General features: G+C 45.9%; 1 protein-coding gene across 2 annotated transcripts in view; it reads right to left on the bottom strand.

Annotated features, from left to right (window-relative positions):
- LOC138663504 (oocyte zinc finger protein XlCOF22-like) overlaps nt 1-23,226 on the bottom strand; it is a 104,848-nt gene that overhangs the window by 58,166 nt on the left and 23,456 nt on the right. For both annotated transcript variants that reach the window (XM_069749739.1, XM_069749741.1), the window contains exons 2-6: nt 7,454-7,603; nt 7,145-7,324; nt 6,938-7,061; nt 6,757-6,854; nt 6,468-6,558 (exon numbers count right to left, since the gene is read on the bottom strand). In XM_069749739.1, coding sequence (XP_069605840.1) covers nt 6,468-6,558; nt 6,757-6,854; nt 6,938-7,061; nt 7,145-7,324; nt 7,454-7,603 — 643 coding nt within the window. The remainder of the gene's footprint in view (nt 1-6,467; nt 6,559-6,756; nt 6,855-6,937; nt 7,062-7,144; nt 7,325-7,453; nt 7,604-23,226) is intronic.

Genomic DNA, 23,226 nt, shown 5'->3' with positions numbered 1-23,226 from the left:
ATTTGTAGTGGATGGTGAAGTCCAGAGGTTGTAGGGCTAAACTCCACCGCAGCAATCTGGCGTTGTCTCCGGAGACCCGATTAAGCCAGACTAGGGGATTATGGTCCGTTAGGAGGGAAAACTGTCGTCCATACAAATATGGTTGCAACTTTTTGAGTGCCCATACTAGCGCCAGGCACTCCTTCTCGATGGCCGCATAGCTTACTTCACGGGGCAGTAGTTTCCGACTCAGGTAAGCTACCGGGTGTTCTTGGCCGTCCGGCCCGACTTGGCTCAGTACTGCCCCCAATCCAAACATAGAAGCGTCTGTGTGAACAAGGAAACGTTTAGTAGGATCGGGTGCGGCCAATACAGGGGTATTGGTGAGTGCGTCCTTTAGTTGGCGGAAGGCTTCCTCACACTGTGGGGTCCAGGATACCTGGCGGGGCTGGTTCTTACGGCTCAGATCAGTGAGGGGCTTGGCTACGCTGCTGTAATTGGGAACAAATTTCCTGTAATACCCCCGCTGTCCCTAGAAACGCCATGACCTGGTTTTAGTGCGTGGGGTGGGCCATTTGGCTATGGACTCAATCTTGGCTGGTTCTGGTCGCTGTTTCCCACTTCCCACCCAATGCTCTAAATACTGAACCTCTGCTTTGCCCACGTGACACTTGTTTGGGTTCAAAGGGATTTCGGCCTTGTGGATCCTGTCCAATACTGTCTCGAGGTGATTTCGATGCTCTTCCCATGTCGCACTGTAGATGGCGATGTCGTCCAGGTAGGCACAAGCATACTCCTGGAGACCATCCAGAAGCCATTCAGCCAGCCTCTGGAAGTTCGCCGGGGCATTCTTCATCCCGAATGGCATAACTCGAAACTGGAATAAGCCGAACGGGGTGACAAATGCCGACTTGGGAATAGCGTCAGGACTAAGGGGAATCTGCCAGTACCCTTTGCATAGATCGATGGTGGTCAAATACTTTGCCCCCTCCAGCCGGACTAACAACTCATCCACACGCGGCATGGGATATGCATCCGTCACTGTTTTCTCATTGAGCTTACGATAGTCTACACAAAACCGTGTAGTCCCATCCTTCTTGGGCACTAACACTATGGGGGATGCCCAGGGACTATCTGACTCTTCAATGACCCCTAAACGCAACATCTCTTGTATCCCTTGTCGCATCCCCTCTCATACAGACTCAGAGACGCGGAAGGGGTTTTGTCGCAGGGGGATCTGATCCTGGGTCTCAACCTTGTGTTGTGCCAGGCGAGTGTACCCTGGTCTCCCCGAAAACATCCTCTGTCACTGCCTCAACAACTCCTCTGCCTGCTGTCTCTCCCAGGGGCCTAGGTCTTCACCCAAGTGTACCTGGTCCCATGTTTTAGACTGAGTCCTTTCCCCTAAGACATCCGGCTAGGGAAGTCCGGCTAAATCCTGTGCTTCAGGTGCACAGATGGCCACAACCTCTTCAGGGCGCTCCCGGTAGGGCTTCAGCATATTCACGTGGAACATGCGGATAACCCTGGGGTCGTCACAATCGGTGACATTCTAGGTTGTGTCGGCTATTTTCACCACTACCTGGTAGGGCCCCTGCCATGCAGCTTGGAACTTGTTCTGCCTAGTGGGCTCTAACACCAGGACCGTCTGTCCTATTTCCAAGGTGCGCTCTCTGGCCCTCCGATCGTACCATACGCGCTGGTCCTGCTGGGTCACCTGCATGTTCCCACGTACAGCCTGGGTCAGCTCCTGTAGGCGGTTCCGGAATTCCAGCACATAGGGTACAATAGGTACCCTTTCTATGAGGCCCTCCCCTTCCCAGTGTTCTAGCACTAAGTCTAGGGGTCCCCTTACCCGTCTCCCGTATACCAGCTCAAATGGGGAGAACCCCGTGGATTCTTGGGGCACCTCCCGATAGGCAAACAGGAGGTGTGGCAAGAATTTCTCCCAGTCCCTGTAGGTCCTGGTAAAAGTCCCAATGAGTTGTTTTAACATCCCGTTAAAGCGTTCACACAACCCATTGGTTTTCGGGTGGTACGGGGCGCCTCTAATGGACTTTACGCCGCACAGCTTCCACAATTGGTTGGTCACCTCTGCTGTAAACTGGGTACCCTGGTCCGAGATAATCTCCCGGGGAAATCCAACCCGTGAGAAAACCTGGAGCAGGGCGGCCGCCACCGTCTCTGCTAGTATGTTAGGTAACGCAACCGCCTCTGGATACCGTGTGGCATAATCTACCACTGTCAATATATACCTTTTCCCTGCTGACGGACTGGGTTTGGCTAACGGCCCTATCAGAACCACCGCTACTCGGCTAAATGGTTCCTCCACAATGGGGAGGGGGCGTAATTTGGCCTTGCATCGATCTCCCCCTTGCCAATGCGCTGGCAACTGTCACAGGTCTGGCAGTACTAACGAACATCATAGGTTATCCCCGGCCAAAAGAACTTTTGTGTCAGACGATGCCTGGTGCGACTGACTCCGAAGTGCCCGGCCAAGGGTATGTCATGAGAGATTCGCAGTAACTCCTGCCTATACTTCTTGGGAACTACCAGCTGTCATTTTATAGTGGGGCTCGTCCCTGTGTGGTGCTGCTCTGTGATCCGGTAGAGGAGTCCCTGTTTCCATACAAACTGTACCCCTTCCAGTACCCCTCTCCCCTCCTGTGCCTTCCCATGATATCCCTCAAATGAAGGATCCTCAAGTAACTCCCTCTTAAATTCATCTGGGGTGGCCCAAGAAATGTGTCTGGCTATGGGAATACGTATAGGGCTGGGATGTCTTACCTGGGCCTCCTCTGAGTGTGATTCCGCCTCCGCAGCTCGAGCTTGTCTCCGGGTGGTCACAGGATATGTCTCAGCCAGAGGGGCAACTGAGAAGGCAGACAACATGGGCCCCAAGTCATTTCCCAGCAAGACGTCTGCAGGCAAATCCTCCATCAAGCCGACCTCAACAAGGCCATCCCCAACTCCCCAGTTCAGGTGAATCCTGGCAGTGGGCAGTCGATGTATAGCTCCCCCTGCTACACGGACTGCCACTGTGCGGTCCGTCTTCTCTTGGTCCCGGACGAGATGAGGCTTCACAAGGGTCAAAGTTGCCCCGGAATCTCTTAGTCCCTGCATACGTTTCCCATTAACCCACACGACCTGTCGATGCTTTTGTCGATTATCTGCCCGGGCTGCCTGCACAGGGTCTACTTCATGCAGCACTTCCTCCATCTCTTCCACCCCTTGGTTAGTCGTAGCCCCCAATGCCGGGTCAGCTTCGCCTTGGTAGCAGTGTACAGCAGCCCGGCTGAAGGTAGCTGTTCCCGCCATTGGCTACTGGGTATGCTGAGTCCGGTTGGGACATTGTCTTTGCAGGTGGCCTAGCTGACGGCAGGTGTGGCATCGCGCCCCAGGGGGACTGTGGTAGGCTGGGTTTCTAGATGGTCCCCCTACAATCTTTGGTGGTTTGGGGTCCTCCAGGTCCATGGGCGGACCCCTAGTGACCATCTTTGATCCGGACAACTGAGACCCTCTGGCATCATGATGTTCATCGGCCTGACGAGCGGCTTCCTCAAGAGTCATTGGCCGCCTGTCCCGAAGCCATTCCTGTGTCTCGGGGGTTAGTCCATTAAAGAATTGTTCTAACAAAAAGAGCTGGAGGACATCCTGCTTAGTGGTTGTGTGGCTCCCTTGTACCCACTGTAGCAGTGACCGCTGTAATTTACAGGCCCATTCAGCGTGGGTATCGCTTACGCGTTTTATAAGTCCGCGGAACTTTTGGCGGTATGCCTCTGGTGTCAGCGCATACCGGGCCAAGCTCACTTCTTTGATCCGCTCATAGTCGATACAGTCCTCATCAGGTACCGTGCAATAGGCGTCCGCTGCCTGGCCTGTAAGCTTGCTGGCCAGAATCTGAACCCGTTCCTCCGGCTTCACTTGATGAAGGGCACACTGCCACTCAAAGTCCTGCAGAAAGCCATCAATGTCTTCCTCTGCCTCCCCCAACTGTCGGAAGGCATTATACTGGATCTTTTTGTGGCTTACTGTTGAAGGTACCTGGTCGAAGGCCAGAGATCCCCCTGCTCGCTGACTCTCCTCTCTCTGCCCTGCCATCTCCATCTTGGCCAGCTCCACTTTGGTCCGCTCTGCCATCTCCATCTTGGCTAGCTCTATCCTGGTCCGCTCGGCCATCTTTTCCTTCAGATCAGTACGCACATCAGCCATCACCTCTCGTATGATCTCTACTGCAGAGTTTGGGCCATAGAACGCCAGTCTGTTCTTTACCTCCCGCTGGAATTCAGTCTCCTTCACGGTCACATCAGGGGGTGCTGCACGGTCGTGTTCCATGATGGCTACTATCAAATCCGCTTTTATTTTGTTGCTGGCGATCAACCCTCGGGCTTCCACCAGATCTTTTAATGTAGTCCTCTTTAACTTCTGGTAGTTGCTTTCCATTAATTCCTTTACTCCTGTAGAAGGGGTATCATATCCCGCTGTCTGCCACCAGTGTAACAAGGACTACCAAGCTGTGGTACCTCTTTCAGTACCACCCCGTGTTTCAGAAGGTCAACTCTGCTTTGGCTGGAGTCTGAATGAAGGACGCTGGCTGGAACTGCTTGGTTACATGGATGCATATAAAAGACTAGATTGTGGCCCGATTCTAACGCATCGGGTATTCTAGAATATGCATGTCCCCGTAGTATATGGACAATGATGATTCCAGAATTCACGGCAGATTGTGCCCGTCGCTGATTGGTCGAGGCAACCTTTATGACATCATCGTCGCCATGGCAACCATTATGACATCTACGTCGATACTGTGCCCGACGCTGAATCAGAAACGTGGGATTTCTACGTCCTTTATGACATCATCGTCGCTGTGCCTATCGCTGATTGGTCGAGGCCTGGCGGCCTCGACCAATCAGAGACGCGGGATTTCCAGGACAGACAGACAGACAGAAAGACAGACAGAAAGACAGACATACAGACAGACCCTTAGACAATTATATATATAGATCACTGCTTCTCCACGTATTTCCAGTCTGACAACACTTTACTCACAGGACACAGAATATATCACACAGATACAGAGGGCAGGTGAATAGAAAAGCGGCAGGCCAGACATAAATTACAATAGCCACAGGTGGCCGAAGCCTGCCGATATTTACTGTGGGAATTACAAAGGTGGGGGGAGGACAAAAGGGGAATATCGTGTCACCGTGGAACCTATTATACATACATATAACTGCACAACATATTCTGGGTGCTGAGTGGTTCCGTAACAGTAACAGTCCTGTTTGACCCTCATTAAGTCCATGCCTCAGAGACTGCAAGAGGTGGTGCAACAAAATACTAGTGATGTTTTGGAGTGTTTTTTTGCTTGTTTTTCATGATTCCATAATTTTTTCCTCAGAATTGAGTGATTCCATAATTTTTCCCCTATGCTTGGTTAAAAAAGTAACCATTACTGACTACCACATTTTTTTGTTCTTGATTTCTTTTAGTGTTTCTAAAGCCAGAAAGTTGCCATTTAAAATGACTTTAGTTTTGTGCCATGTCCGTGATCTGCTTTTTTCTACAAAATTAAACAACTAAATGAACATTCTCCAAGGCCGGTGATACTATAATTTTTGCCAGGGGTTGTAGTTTACAGATCTGGGCAGGTAACAGCATCTCCTAAACCCAGGGGGTAGGTGGATCTACCAGGTTGTATGTTCTATAGAAAAGGGCTTTCAATGCCTAAAGTCATTTGAACAGATTTGGGTGGAGGAGAATGTTGTGGTCTAGAGGTAAAATGGTGATCATGGTAATACGGCCGGACTACACCGATAAAGAGGCCACAGCCGGTCACTGACAAGAATCTGTGACTTCTCTGCATTTAGTGGTTACTACTCACCTGGGTAAAGCAAAAATATTACTTGGCACTCACTATTTTAAAAAAATAGATTCCTTCTTTATTGTACATCCAGACCAAATAAATTAAATTAAACGTTTTTGGTCTGTCATAGGACCTTCATCAGAGTATTCTTATTGGAGAAAACTATATGTCATATGTAATCATGGGAATAAATGCGGCTGTATGTGGTCTGGCGACGGTGATCCCAGCTGGACCTGGTGTGGCTATTCACATAATAGGAGAGGAACAGCGCTACTTGAATATGCAAAGAACTTGCGACAGGAATAGCGTTGCTAAGGGATGAACAACATTCCAGAACTTGGCAGGAAACTTGCAAGGGGAATGGTGCTTATTGCCCAGGTCTGTCATATGGCGATACCACCGGTGAGTGAGGAGGCTCTGGAAGAAGGACGACAAGTTCTGGAGAGCTGTTTAATTTTGATGTATTTGGTCTGGAAGTACAATAAAGAAGGAATCTATTTTTTTTTTCATATAGTGAGTGCCAAGTAATTTTTTTGCTTTATTGTATGGGTTGGATACCAGACTTGAGCGCCACCAGCAGTATTATTCCAGAGTGCTGTGTTATTTTTTCCTTTCTACTCACCTGGGTAGCCATATGTGGGAATCTCCTCTTTATACCACTCATCATCTCTCACATATGTCTCTGTAGTATTAATATGGGTCAGATCTTCACCCTGAAACAAATACTGTAAAAGTCACAGACAGATGGAGAAGTCACATCTATGATCGGCTCTAATCCTGTCATCTCCACCATTCTCATTACACAAGTATAAAACATATAATACTGGTGGATAAAACAAGACTGAGCACAAGACCTTCACAGCCGTCTACACATTATATGGGAGATCTCATGACACCTTCTCTTCATCTACCTGATGATCCTGAGGAGCATTGGAATCTTCTTGCTTGCAGTCTTGTGGAAGAAGAGGATGGGGACATCTCTCTGGTGTTGACATCTTACTGGATAGATCTGGAGGAAACACATACAGGGAGTGAATTCATTCTTTACATACAGATAATTATATTCCGTGTGTATTTAGTCCTGTCTATTACCTGGTGATGTGAGCGGCTGGGGAACCTCCATTATGACGTTCTTGTACAGATCTCTGTGTCCTTCTAAATACTCCCACTCCTCCATGGAGAAATAGACAGCGACATCCTGACACCTTATAGGAACCTGACACATACAATGATAACGTCATCCCCCTGATCTCTTCATAGAGTTACTGTATAATAACCCAGCATTCCCAGTAGTGTCACCTCTCCAGTCAGCAGCTCAATCATCTTGTAGGTGAGTTCTAGGATCTTCTGGTCATTGAGGTCCTCATGTATTAGGAGGTGAGGTGGAGGCTCCGTGATTGGGCTCAGGGGTCTTCCCCATCCCTCATACACAGGGTCCTGACAGCGATCACTAGAGGTCTTCTTCACCACTGTGTAATCCTGGTAATGGAGAGACACATTAATAAATCTCACTACAGACATTTCCAGAGTCCTCACCTCTCCAGTTCTGTCCATCTGTTATTCCCATAGATAAGAATGAAGTAATGTGACGTCACCAGAATCTCTCACCTCTCCAGTAAGCCGGAAGAGGATCTCTAGGGTGAGGTGTAATATCCTCTCCGCCATCTTGTCTCTGTCCATATCCATCTGTGATGGGTAAATCAGGAAAATTTTCTTTTGTAGAAGATCTTCACTGAGAGGATCCAATATTGTAGAGACCTGAATGAGAAGATGAGCTGATGTAACTTCATAACAATCCTGTGTAATAATACAATTACTGGAGATAATAAGGGAAACATATGAGGAGATTTATTATTTTACAGCAGGGTGGATAAAAATCAATGTTTTTTTTTTAAAAATCAAAAAAATCTGTTTTTTTTTATTTAAATCGGATTTTTTTCAATAAACTGCTTTTTGAGGAAAATATTTTACCACCCAAAGGTTCTTCCATCATGAGATAAAGCTGAGTTGTTTAACTCAGTCGAATAAAGGCTGTATATGTGTAACATTCACAATGCCATGTGTTATGATCTGGTGGTTTAGGAACAACATGAGACAAGCTCTGAAGGGGGTGGTATCTGTACTGACCGCAAACCCTGAACCTAGCAGCGCAACTAAAAATAGCCGTGGGGGGTACCTGATGCTCCCTAGACCCCCTCGGCACAGCCTAAGATCTAACTTCCCCTAAAGATAGAAACAGGAAACCTATCTTGCCTCAGAGAAAATCCCCAAAGGAAAGATAGCCCCCCACAAATATTGACGGTGAGAGGAGGGGAAAATAACATACGCAGAAATTAAATCAGATTTTAGCATAGGAGGCCAGTCTAGCTTGATAGATAGGACAGGAAAGGATACTGTGCGGTCAGTATAAAAACTACAAAACAATCCACACAGAGTTTACAAAATCTCCACACCTGACTAAAGGTGTGGAGGGTAAATCTGCTTCCCAGAGCTTCCAGTTAACAGAAAAAATCCATACTGACAAGCTGGACAAATATAGAATGCACAGAACATTAAGTCCACAACATGTGGACTGAAATGAGCAAAGCCAGAACTTATCTTTGCAGAACTGGTCAGGAAACCAGGAGAATCCAAGCAGAGATGTGAATCCAGCCAGGAAACATTGACAAGTGGCACAGGCTGAAGAAAGAGCCAGACTTAAATAGCGGACGATAAGTGGAGGCAGCTGATGACAGCTAACTCCAAGGAGCAGCCATACCACTAGAAACTACAAGAGGGAGCCCAAGAGCAGAACTCACAAAAGTGCCACTTACAACCACCGGAGGGAGCCAAAGAGCGGAATTCACAACAGCCATGCTCTTCCAGAGGTTTCTGTAGGATTAGTGGGCAGATGCTCGCTTTACTTACGCAGTTCTCAAAACTGAATTTGACTCCGCATAGGTCCCAGCCTCTTCTTCACGGCAAAAATGTTACAACATGAACAGAGTTGAGAAAAAGACCTTAATCCTATTGTTCTACAAACCTATGAATACAGAATCAACCCCTTTAGTGCCAAGTCCAAGAAGTTAGACAATATGTTTCTGATTGTTTGGAGTGGAATAGATCTGCACAACACAAGAAGAATGTGAATCTAAGTGTGAGGAGGAGGAAGGGCAAGCAGACAAGAAAATGAAAGTGAAACTTTGAGCACAATACTGCAGCATAGCCACAGACAGACAAGTCTGGATCTGTTTGTGTGTACGATCTGAGGTTTATTACATTCTTTCCTTATAATGGCAGCAGGCCGTAAAAGAGACCCAGTTTGGGAATATTTTAATGAAGCTCCTTCGCCTATCGGTAAGGCAGGCATGCGTGCAAAATGCAAATGATGCAACAAAGAGATGCAAGGCCTGGTGGCGCGAATGAGGCAACATCATGAGAAGTGCGGTGATGAAGATGACCAAAGAAACACTTCTGAACAGGCAGGATCTTCAGGTTGGTAAACATTTTTATTGAATCCTATTTCTAAAGACTGAACTGTCACGTGTGAGAAAAATTATATTTCTTATTATTACTGCATGTTACTGTCATTTGGTACAGTTATGAAGAAAAACAAATATTCCTTTTGGGGCAGGGGCAGTGATGTGTTGTGTACAATAAGCAGAAATTGTATAAACAATAAAATAACAGCATTGACTTTTTTTGTTTAGGGGAATTCATGGATTCTGGAAACTATCCACCTCCAAGATCACCATCATCCTGTTCTACAGTTTCAGAGTTATCCATCCAGGATAGTGCTTCATTAGCAGCAGCATCATCATCAGACACCCACAGCCACATATCACCATCACCCAAAAGGAAGAAAAAACCTTTACCTCCTGGAACCACCATAGATAGGTTTGTGATAAGAACTAGCAGATTAGAAAAAGAGATGATTGATGAAAAAATTGCCCAGTTTATTTATGCAACGAACTCTTCTTTCCGTCTGACTGAGAACCCACATTTCATTAATATGGTTCAGTCCCTGAGACCAGGATACAGTCCACCCAGCAGAGCTGATGTTGCAGGGAAACTGCTGGATCAAGTGTATGACAGAGAAATGGAGCAATGTGCAACAGCTCCGGAGGGTAAAATTGTTAACCTAAGTATTGATGGGTGGAGTAATGTCCACAATGATCCTATTGTATGTGCTTGTATAACAACAGAAGAAGGTAAAGTCTTCCTTGCACAAACAACTGATACGTCAGGAAATGCACACACAGCAGAATACTTACAAGAAGTGGCAGTAAAAGCTATAACGACATGTGAACAAAAATTCAAATGTCTAGTACGCAGTTTGGTCACTGACAATGCTGCAAACGTATCCAAGATGAGAAGAGATTTAGAAGAGCAGGGAGGGAATACAAAGCTGCTAATAACATATGGTTGCAGTGCTCATTTGCTGCACCTCTTAGCCAAAGACTTAAGTGTTCCAGAAATAAAGGCTAATGTTGTTGAAATTGCTAAATACTTCCATAATAATCATTTTGCTGCAGCAGCTCTGAAAAGGATGGGTGGAACCAAGCTAACGCTCCCACAAGATGTTAGATGGAACTCTGTGGTGGACTGTTTTCAGCAGTATATCAAAAACTGGCCTATTCTGATGACACTTTGTGAAGAAAATCGAGATAAAATAGATGGCACTGTCACGGCCAAAATCCTCAACATTGGGCTTAAGAGAAATGTTGAACATATGCGGAGCTTCCTGAAACCCATCTCTCAAGCTTTAAACAAAATACAGAAAAATAGCTGTTTTATTGCGGATGCTGTTGAAATTTGGAAGGAACTGAGTGAACACTTAAAAACAGAACTACACATGGACAGAATTAAATTACAAGCAGTAAACAAACGAATGGGACAAGCACTGACTCCAGCTCATTTTTTGGCAGATATTGTCAATATCCAATATCAGGGTCAAAACCTAAGTGCTGAGGAAGAGGAGTTAGCTATGACATGGGTATCCAGCAATCATCCATCTTTAATGCCAACTATAATAAACTTCAGAGCTAAGGGGGAACCATTCAAGAAATATATGTTTGCTGAAGATATTTTAAGGAAGGTCACACCAGTAAACTGGTGGAAGTCACTTAAGCGCTTGGATTTAGAGACTGTTCAAGTAATGATTTCACTTTTAACAGCAGTAGCTTCTTCTGCAGGCATTGAAAGAATATTCTCTTCCTTTGGACTCAATCATTCTAAATTGAGAAATCGGTTGGGACCCAATAAAGCAGGAAAGCTTGTTTTTCTTTTCCAGATTATGAATAGGAACAAAGAAGAAGATGATGATGAAGATGACGACAAGTGAGCTACAGAGGACAGTAGGGACAGTAATATTTAAGTTTTTCATGTGTCGGCTGGGCTGACAGTCTAAGTTTCTTATAATATATATATATTTTGTTCAGCCAAATTAGTTAACAAACATGGATGTTTGTTTAAGCAAATAACTTATGCTGTAATGTTGTTATTGTTTCAGTTGAATAAATCTATTTAAATTGTTATTAAGGTCAGGATTATTTTTCTCCTTCCTAAGTATAAGGTCAGGATTATTTTTCTCCTTCCTAAGTACAACAGAACAGTGGTGTCCAAATATGAATGATTAACCCATTAAACTGGGAAGAAAAAAGTAATATAAATAGTGATTCTAAAAATCTTCATCTACTTGCATGTTAAAGTAGCAAGAACTAGTTTAGGTAGAAACTTTGATTCAAATCACTGATTTAAATCAAGCCTTACTGACTAGTGATTTAAATCGTGATTTAAATCAGTTAGATTTAAATCAAATCCACCCTGTTTTACAATATTCAGTTTTCTTACATCTACTAATAAAACCTATATACTGTATTTAGGCAACAGACAACAAGCAGTTTCTTCCTCGGAGTCGGCAGCTGAATACGATTCTCATAGACTCATCTTCCATAACGCTAATTCTCGTCTCATTTACCGACACTGGGATCGGCATTAGCAATACTGCAGGAGATATTCATTACACGTGACAGGAAAAATAACTACTTCATGATGAGGACGACATCTTCATCTTCTACTACGGCTCTAGGAACATATTTGGCCAGAGTCGGTCACTGACTCCATCACCACCGGCCGTCTATATGAAGGTTTCCCGTCTTCCCCGCACGGTAATCTTCTATCACGTTAGATCTCATGTCTGATTCACACACAGAAGTTTGAGGCTTTTAGAAAAGATTTTTTGTTTCCACAATAAACGCGGACAGAAATGATCTGATCCCAAAGTCTCCATGTACTGTGATTTATGCAGGGGCTGGCTGGCAAATTTTAGCCTGGGGGGCAAGCACAAGCAGTGGCCCATGAGTAGCGGCCCATCCTTAAAGGGGTTGTTGGATCTTAAGCTACATGTTTACAGTCACTATGTGTGAATCCTCATATCGTGCGCACTGTGCGCTATGAGGATTCACTGGTGAAGGCGCCGGGAGCAGGTGGTCTGGTGACCGCAAGCATGCGATCGATAGAGATATTATTTATATATATATATATATATATATATATATATATATATATATATATATATATATATATATATATATATATATATACATATATATATATATATATATATATATATATTTTGACACACACAGTCCCCACTGTATGACAGGCACAGCCCCACTGTATCATGACACACACACACAGCCCCACTGTACAGTGACACACACAAAGCCCCACTCTATAATGAGGAGTGGTACTGTGCAGTGTATAGATACAGAATAATTAGGCCACATTCACACGGTCAGTATTTGGTCAGTATTTGACCTCAGTATTTGTAAGCCAAAACCAGGAGTGGGTGATAAATACAGAAGTGGTGACGTGACGTGTTTCTATTATACTTTTCCTCTGGATTGTTCCACTTCCGGTTTTGGCTTACAAATACTGATGAAAATACTGAGCAAATACTGACCATGTGAACGTGGGCTTAATACAGGTGCTCATTAGGGTGGAATCACACTAGCATATGGCATCGGATGTGATATGCCAATGATACTCGGCTCTTGCTCTGCAGAGTGTCCGTGCTCCAATGCTCTCGCAGCACAGGTGTGGAGGAGACTGAGAAATTAATTTCTCCATCTCCTCAATGGTCTGACTCGCCGTGTATCAGACTGCAACATCTGCTGAGAAAAAAAAAACACGACTGCACACGGACAGCAAGTGAGAAGATGATTGTACCACTTTTGTGGAAGAAAATGGAACCGATTTTTTATACTCTTTATTAGTCAATGTGGCAACATTTCACTTCCATATCAGAGAAATGTTCAGTTATGGATCCGAAATGTTGCCACATGGGCCAATAAAGAGTCCGCTACTTTTCTCACAATTAATCGGAGTGATAGATAGACAGATACACACATACATAAGAATAGACACTGAGAATTACACCATTTATGCAGGACATTAGAAGTATACACAGCTCCACAATATACCGTTTATACTTGAGTATAAGTCGATCCAAGTATATGACGAGGCATCTAATTTTGCCACAAAAAAAACTGTGAAAACGTATTGAGTCGAGTATAAGCCAGGTATGCATTGTCCCCACATCCCGTCCTTGTATGCATGGCTCCTCATCCCCATCCTTGTCTGCATGGCTCCTTATCCCCGTCTTTGTGTACATGGCTCCTTATCCCCATCCTTGTATGCATGGCTCCTTCATTGTTCATGTATGCATGGTTCCTAAAAAAAAATAAAAAACCACATCCTACACCTTCCTTGCATGGCCTCGCAGCATCTCGTTCCGGTGCCAGCAGCTCCTGAGGCCGGGCGATCACATGTCCCCCGCTCATTAAGGTAATTAATATTTACCCACACCTATCGGAGTGGAGAGGGGTGAATACTCATTACCTTAATGTGCGGAAGACATGTGATCGGTCGTCCTGAAGAGCTGCTAGCGCCGGAACGAGATGCAGCGAGGGTGCGCAGGGAAGGTAAGTAGGATGTGTGTTGGAAGTCGGCGGCTGTGGCTGTCAACGCTATAAGAGAAATTAATATTGACTGCCAGTGCAGTGAATATTCATTTCTCTTTAGCAGCGGCACAGGCTTTAGCCACAGCCGCCGGCTCCTGCCTCTGTCACCTGCTGCTCCTTCTCCGTCTTTCTGGGACAATGATTTGTGTATAAGCCGAGGGGGGTGTTTTCAGCACAAAAAAAATATGCTGAAAAACTCAGCTTATACACAAGTATATATGGTATACTACAATATATTATATACAGTACACAGCGGCATATTATATACCGTGTTAAGGAATATAGAGCGGTGCATATATTATATAGTGGAGAGATGTGACAGCAGTGTATATATAGTGTGAATTCCACACTATATGCATAGCGCCATAATATATAAACATCTCTACAATATACGGTAATTAAGACAGAATTATACTATATTATGATGCATACATCACATAGGAGACACTGCGACTGCTGAACATATATCACATTGAAACTACTGTATATACAATACATAGTCGATACTGCGACTGATGTGTATAGTTGTAGTATCACCTATATAGTGTATGTGATACTGTGACTGCTGTACACACATTATATAGATGAAACTGATTATATATATATATATATACACATACATATACACACACTAGATGGTGGCCCGATTCTAACGCATCGGGTATTCTAGAATATGCATGTCCACGTAGTATATTGCCCAGCCACATAGTATATTGCCCAGCCACGTAGTATATTGCCCAGCCACATAGTATATTGCCCAGCCATGTAGTATATTGCCCAGTCACATAGTATATTGCCCAGCAACGTAGTTTATTGCCCAGCGACGTAGAATATTGCCCAGTGACGTAGTATATTGCCCAGTCGCGTAGTATATTGCCCAGTCACGTAGTATATTGCCCAGCAACGTAGTATATTGCCCAGCAACGTAGTATATTGCCCCGTCACAGAGTATATTGCCCAGCAACGTAGTATATTGCCCAGCCACGTAGTATATTGGCCAGTCACGTAGTATATTGCCCAGCCACGTAGTATATTGCCCAGCCACGTAATATTCAGCACAGAGCCACGTAGTATATTGCCCAGTCACGTAGAATATTGCCCAGCCACGTAGTATATTGCCCAGTGACGTAGTATATATATTGCCCAGCCACGTAGTATATTGGCCAGTCATGTAGTATATTGGCCAGTCACGTAGGTATATAACACAGCCCACGCAGTATTTAGCAGTGTGTGCACCATATCCCTGTTAAAAAAATAATTAAAATAAAAAAAAGTTATATACTCACCCCTGGGATCCAGCGAAGTTGTGTGATGCGGCCGCCATCTTCCGTTCCCAGGATGCATTGCGAAATTACCCAGGTGACTCGTGAGACCGCCAGGTCTTCTGGGTAAGTTCGCAATGCATCTCTGGGAACGGAAGATGGCGGCCGGCTGGAGCGTATCGTCCAATGACGAAAGGTGAGTATAGCAGGTTTTTTTTTTTTATTATTTTTAACATTACATCTTTTTACTATTGATGCTGCATAGGCAGAATCAATAGTAAAAACTTGGTCACACCGGGTTAATAGCGGCGGTAACGGAGTGAGTTACCCGTGGCATAACGCGGTCCATTACCGCTGGCATTAACCCTGTGTGAGCGGTGACTGGAGGGGATTATGGAGCAGGCACTGACTTTGGGGAGTTTGGAGCGGGGAGTATGGAGCGGGCGCCGGGGACACTGAATGCGGGGAGTATGCGGGCGCTGACTGCGGGGAGTATGGAGCGGGCGCCGGGCACACTGACTGCGGGGAGTATGGAGCGGGCGCCGGGGATACTGACTGCGGGGAGTATGGAGCGGGCGCCAGGCACACTGACTGCGGGGAGTATGGAGCGGGGAGTATGGAGCGGGCTCCGGGCACACTGACTGCGGGGAGTATGGAGCGGGCGCCGGGGACACTGACTGCGGGGAGTATGCGGGCGCTGACTGCGGGGAGTATGGAGCGGGCGCCGGGCACACTGACTGCGGGGCGTATGGAGTGGGCGGCGGGCACTGTGACTGCAGGGGAGTAGGGGAGGGACTAATCGGACTGTGCCCGTCGCTGATTGGTCTTGCCAGCTGCCTGTCATGGCTGCCGCGACCAATCAGCGACGCGGGATTTCCGTTACGGAAGTTGAGGACAGAAAGACGTAAGTACCACTTAGGCAATTATATATAGATTAGACACAGATAGATAGTGCGACTATACACAGCAGTGTCACCTATATAACGTATATACATTAGTCTGTACATTATACAGGTGATACTGCAAATGTTGGATACACGTTATATAGGCGATACTGCTACTGCTGTATATAATGATAGTATCACCTATATATCATATATACAGCAGTCTATATTCATTATATAGGCAATACTGCTACTGATGTGTTTATACGTTATATATAGGTGTTACTGCTGTGTATATATGTACGTGTGTGTGTATATACATATACACACACACACACACCAGTATCACCAACATAACGACATATATACACAGAAGTATCACCTATATACACATCAGTAGCAGTATTGCCTATATAATGTGTATAGACATTATATAGGTGATACTGCTGTATATAATCACTATATCACCTATATAATGTATGTATAGCAGTCTATATCCTATATAGGTTACACTGCTACTGATGCGTATATACCTTATATAGGTGATACTGCTGTGTATACATGTACATATACTGTATGTGTGTATATATATACATACATATATATACATACACACACACCGCAGTGTCACCTATATAAGGTATATACGCATCAGTAGCAGTGTCACCTATATAAGATATAGACTGCTATGCATGTATTATAGTGGTATAGTGATTATATACAGCAGTATCACCTATATAATGTATATATAGCAGTCTATACCCATTATATAGGCAATACTGCTGTATATACATTGAAAAAAATCATCTTGGGACTCACCCAGGTGACTGAGATGGGGGGGAGGTCGGGAGGATAAAGAGCTGAGGTGGGTTGGGTGTCGCGTCCTGGCCAGCGTTGGCAGTGAAGAGGAGATGATCATCCCAGGCATTGGTGAGCAGTCTTCTCTGACGCTGGTGCAGGCCGGCCAGCGTCAGACACAGTGAGGCTATGCGCGCCGGCTTTTTCAAATATCACCATGTACGCGCACGCATGGTCTCCTGCTTGCCCGCTCTGACATGGGCAGCAGACGAGCACGCGCAGGAACGAGGACCGCGGCCGTGCTCGCACACTAGTGCGGACCGCCGCGCGCACATGGTCTCTTGCTTGCGCGCTCTGACATGGGCAGCAGACGAGCACGCGCAGGAACGAGGACCGCGGCCGTGCTCGCACAGTGCGGGCCGCCGCGGCACTTGTCACAGCAGGCAACGCGCGCACACAGGGCCGGCTGGAGGGATGCGGCATGCTATGTGTTAAAATCACTGCTGCTCCTCCAGCGGCCCTGTGTACCTGCTCAGGCATCGGCCCGGGGGGCAGATGCATTCCTGCCACCCGACCCAGTCCGCCACTCGATTTATGGGGTTTATTTCTGGCCTTAGGCTTTCCTGTATTACAGCAAAAACACCAGAAAAAAAGTGTTTCTAAAGAAAATTGACTCCAACAATTCTTGTAAAAAGAAAAAAACATGGAAAAAGCAGAAGACATTTTATTTTTTCACACAAACTATTTTTTTTTTAATTAATCTTTTCAGAACCATAACATAGATGTGCACCGCAGGGATGGCACAGATGAGGCTTTAGCAAAAACCCTGGCAGTTTATCCACTTGCTGCTGTGAAAAGCAAACATGACATCTAAGGCTGTGTGTCCACGATCAGGATGGCGGGCGGTATCGTCGGAGCGGCTTTGCCGCTCTGCACTAAGCCACGCCCCCTTCTGGGACACGATGATGCCGGATGTGTTCATAGCACACATCCGGCATCATCGCACCCATCGCATAGGGCCCTGTGCTATATCTTGCTACCACGCATAGTGGAGATGGGATTTCATTAAATCCCCTCCACTATGCTGTAACATCTGGACGCTGCGTGTCTGACGCTGAGAAGAGAGATTTGACGGGCTCTGAAAAGTCCAAAATTGTGAGATGTCTTGCAGAGGGATGCAGCAGTCTTGAAATTACCAAACTTTTGAAGCATGATTACCGAACAATCAAGCGTTTCATGGCAAATAGCCAACAAGGTCGCAGGAAGCGTGTTGGGCAAAAAAGATGCAAAATAACTGCCCATGAATTGAGGAAAATCAAGCGTGAAGCTGCCAAGATGCCATTTGCCACCAGATTTGCCATATTTCAGAGCTACAACGTTACTGGAGCAACAAAAAGCATGTTCGATACTCAGGGACATGGCCAAGGTAAGGAAGGCTGAAAAACGACCACCTTTGAACAAGAAACCTAAGATAAAACATCAAGACTGGGCCAAGGTTTTATGGACTGATGAAATGAGTGACTCTTGACGGGCCAGAGGCTGGATCAGAGGCTGGATCAGAAAAGGGCAGAGAGCTCCACTCCGACTCAGACGCCAGCAATGTGGAGGTGGGGTACTGGTATGGGCTGGCATCATCAAAGATGAACTTGTGGGACCTTTTCGGGTTGAGGATGGAGTGAAGCTCAACTCCCAGACCTACTGCCAATTTCTTGAAGACAACTTCTTCAAGCAGTGGTACAGGAAGAAGTCGGTATCGTTCAAGAAAAACATGATTTTCATGCAGGACAATGCTCTATTACATGCCTCCAACTACTCCATAGCGTGGCTGGCCAGTAAAGGTCTCAAAGAAGAAAAAATAATGACAGGGCCCCCTTGTTCACCTGATCTGAACCCCATAGAGAGCCTGTGATCCCTTATAAAATGTGAGATCTACAGGGAGGGAAAACAGTCCACCTCTCAGAACAGTGTCTGAGAGGCTGTGGTGGCTGCTGCATGCAATGTTCATCGTAAACAGATCAAGCAACGGACAGAATCTATGGATGGAAGGCTGTTGAGTGTCATCATAAAGAAAGGTGGCTACTTTTTTGGGGGTTTTGTTTTTGCATGTCAGAAATGATTATTTCTAAATTTTGTGCAGTTATAGTGGTTTACCTGGTGAAAATAAACAAGTGAGATGGGAATATATTTGTTTTTTATTAAGTTGCCTAATAATTCTCCACAGTAATAGTTACCTGCACAAACAGATATCCTCCTAAGATAGACAAATCTAAAAAAAAAAAAAAACACTCAAACTTCCAAAAATATTAAGCTTTGATATTTATGAGTCTTTTGGGTTGATTGAGAACATAGTTGTTGATCAAGAGCAAAAATAATCCTCTAAAACACAACTCAACTAATAATTCTGCACACAGTGTATATATCTCTCTCCGTATATATATATATATATATATATATATATATATATATATATTATATATATATATATATATATATATATATATCTACAGTATATCTATATATATATATATATATATATATACATATATATATATATACACTAGGTGTTTCCAGCCAGCTAACGCTCGGCACACTCATTACTATCTAATTAACACTGCTGGTGATTAAACTAAAGTAAATAATGACAACATTCAATAGTGCTTACGCAGGTGGTAAATTAACGTGTGGTAATGTGTGGGGATGGAGCCTCGTGTGGTAATGTGTGGGGACGGAGCCTCGTGTGGTAATGTGTGGGGACGGAGCCTCGTGTGGTAATGTGTGGGGACGGAGCCTCGTGTGGTAATGTGTGGGGACGGAGCCTCGTGTGGTAATGTGTGGGGACGGAGCCTCGTGTGGTAATGTGTGGGGACGGAGCCTCGTGTGGTAATGTGGGAGGGCGGGATTATGTGTGGTAATGTGGTGGGGGGCGGGATTATGTGTGGTAATGTGGTGGGGGAGGGATTATATGAGGTAATGTGGTGGGGGCGAGATTATCTGTGGTAATGTGGTGGCGGCGGGATTATCTGTGGTAATGTGGTGGGGGCGGGATTATGTGTGGTAATGTGGTTGGGGGCGGGATTATGTGTGGTGATGGGCAGGATTATGAGTGGTTATGTGGTGGGGGGCAGGATTATGTGTGGTGATGTGGTGGGGGGTGGGATTATGTGTGGTAATGGGGTGGGGGGCGGGATTATGTGTAGTAATCTGGTGGGGGGTGGGATTACATGTGGTGATGTGGTGGGGGGTGGGATTATGTGTGGTAATGGGGTGGGGGGCGGGATTATGTGTAGTAATGTGGTGGGGGGTGGGATTACGTGTGGTGATGTGGTGGGGGCAGGATTATGTGTGGTGATGTGGTGGGGGCGGGACTGTGTGGTGATGTGGTGGGGGGGTGGGATTGTGTGTGGTAATGGGATGGGGGTGGGATTATGTGTGCTGATGTGTTGGGGGCGGGATTACGTGTGGTAATGTGGTGGGGGGGCAGGATTACATGTGGTGATGTGATAGGGGCGGGATTGTGTGTGGTGATGTGTTGGTGGGCAGGATTATGTGTGGTGCTGTGGTGGGGGGCGGGATTATGTGTGGTAATGTTGTGGGGGGCAGGATTACATGTGGTGATGTGATAGGGGCGGGATTGTGTGTGGTGATGTGTTGGGGGGCAGGATTATGTGTGGTGCTGTGGTGGGGGCAGGATTATGTGTGGTAATGTTGTGGGGGGTGGGATTATCTGTGGTAATGTGGTGGGGGGTGGGATTATGTGTGGTGATGTGGTGGGGGCTGGGATTATGTGTGGTGGGGGGCGGGATTATATGTGGTGATGTGGTGGGGGGCGGGATTATGTGTGGTGATGGGGTGGGGGGCAGGACTGTGTGTGGTAATGTGGTGGCGGCGGGATTGTGGTGATGTGGTCTGGCGGAGCAACTGTGCAGGGGGCAGGATTAGCGAGTAATCACGATGCTATATATATATACTGTATATATATATATATATATATATATATATATATATATATATAAACACATATACACATAGCCATGGCCAAAAGTATTGACACCCCTGCAATTCTGTCAGATAATACTCATTTTCTTCCTGAAAATGATTGCAAACACAGATTATTTGGTATTATTATCTTCATTTACCGTATATACTCGAGTATAAACTGAGATTTTCAGCCTATTTTTGGGGGCTGAAAGTCCCCCTCTCGGCTTATACTCGAGTCATACACCGGGAGGTCGGCAGGGGAGGGGGATCGGGGGCTGTGTAGTTATACTTACCTGCTCCTGTTGCGGTCCCTGCAGTCCCTGGCTTCCCCGGCGCTGCAGATTCTTCCTGTACTGAGTGGTCACATGGCACCGCTCATTACAGCAATGAATATGCGGCTCCACCTCCCATAGGGGTGGAGCCGCATATTCATTGCTGTAAATGATCGGTAACTGTGACCGCTCAATTACAGGAAGAAGCTGCAGCGCCGGGGAAGCCAGGGACAGCAGGGACCGCACCAGGAGCAGGTGAGTATACGGGGAGGGGAGCGCTGCGCGATATTTACCTGCTCCTCGCTCCGGTGCGGCTCCGTCTGCAGCGTCCTCTGGCAGTGACGCTCAGGTTAGAGGGCGCGGTGACGTAGTCAGTGCGCTCCCTCTGCTGAGTGTCAGTGCTGGAGACGGAGCCGCACGAGGAGCAGGTAATTATTGAAAGCGCCGGCGTCCTGAGCAAGAGAGGTGAGTATGTGATTTTATGGCATTCTATATGGCACAGCATTATATATGGAGCATCTATGGGGCATAATCAACGGTGCAGAGCAATAAATATATGGGGTACAGCTTTATAAGGAGCATCTATGGGGCCATAATGAACGGTGCAGAGCAATATATATGGGGCACAGCTATATAAGGAGCATCTATGGGGCCATAATGAATGGTGCAGAGCAATAGATATATGGGGCACAGCTTTATAAGGAGCATCTATGGGGCCATAATCAACGGTGCAGAGAAATAGATATGGGGCACAGCTTTATAAGGAGCATCTATGGGGCCATAATGAACGGTGCAGAGCAATATATATGGGGCACAGCTTTATAAGGAGCATCTATGGGGCCATAATGAATGGTGCAGAGCAATAGATATGGGGCACAGCTTTATAAGGAGCATCTATGGGGCCATAATCAACGATGCAGAGCAATATATATGGGGCACAGCTTTATAAGGAGCATCTATGGCGCCACAATGAACAGTGCAGAGCATTCTATATGGCACAGCTTTATATGGAGCATCTATGGGGCCATAATGAATGGTGCAGAGCAATATATATATGGCACAGCTTTATAAGGAGCATCTATGGGGCCATAATCAACGGTGCAGAGCAATAGATATATGTCACAGCTTTCTATGGAGCATCTATGGGGCCATAATGAACGGTGCAGAGCATTCTATATAGCACAGTTGTATATGGAGCATCTATGGGGCAATAATGAACAGTATGGAGCATCTATTTTTATTTTTTGAAATTTACCAGTAGCTGCTGCATTTCCTACCCTAGGCTTATACTCGAGTCAATAAGTTTTCCCAGTTTTTTGTGGCAAAATTAGGGGGGTTGGCTTATACTCGGGTCGGCTTATACTCGAGTATATACGGTAATTTGTCTTAAATGGAAAAAAAATGAGTCCAGACCTGAATCCCATAGAACACCTAAAAATGGCAGTTTGGAGAAGGCACCCTTCAAATATCAGGGACCTGGAGCAGTTTGCCAAAGAAGAATGGTCTAAAATTCCAGCAGAGCATTGTAAGAAACTCATTGATGGTTACCGGAAGCGGTTGGTCTCAGTTATTTTGGCTAAAGGTTGTGCAACCAAGTATAATTAGGCTGAGGGTGCCAATACTTTTGTCTGACCCATTTTTGGAGTTTTGTGTGAAATTATCAATGTTTTGATTCTTGCTTCATGCTCTTTTGTGTTTTTTCATTTAAGACAAATTAAATGAAGATAATAATGCAAATACCGTATATACTCGAGTATAAGCCGAGATTTTCAGCCCAAATTTTAGGGCTGAAAGTGCCCCCCTCGGCTTATACTCGAGTCACGGTAGCGGTGGGGTCGGCAGGTGAGGGGCTGAGGGCGCTGGGGTATACTTACCTAGTCCCAGCGATCCTCGCGCTGTCCCTGCCGTCCCACGGGCTTCGGCGCTGCAGCTTCTTCCTCTCTTCAGCGGTCACGTGGGACCGCTCATTACAGAAATGAATAAGCGGCTCCACCTCCCATAGGGGCGGAGCCGCTTATTCATTTCTCTAATCAGCGGTGCCGGTGACCGCTGATAGAGAAAGAAGCTGCAGCGCCGAAGACAGGAGGGGACAGCGCGAGGATCGCCAGGACTAGGTGAGTATGTTATAGTCACCTGTCCTCGTTCCAGCCGCCGGGCGTCGCTCCATCTTCCCGGCCGGCG

The sequence above is a fragment of the Ranitomeya imitator genome, chromosome 2, assembly GCF_032444005.1.
Source record: "Ranitomeya imitator isolate aRanImi1 chromosome 2, aRanImi1.pri, whole genome shotgun sequence".
Classification (NCBI taxonomy): Eukaryota; Metazoa; Chordata; class Amphibia; order Anura; family Dendrobatidae; genus Ranitomeya; species Ranitomeya imitator.
Note: the sequence above shows the minus strand (reverse complement) of the source record. Positions and strands in the feature narration are given on the sequence as shown.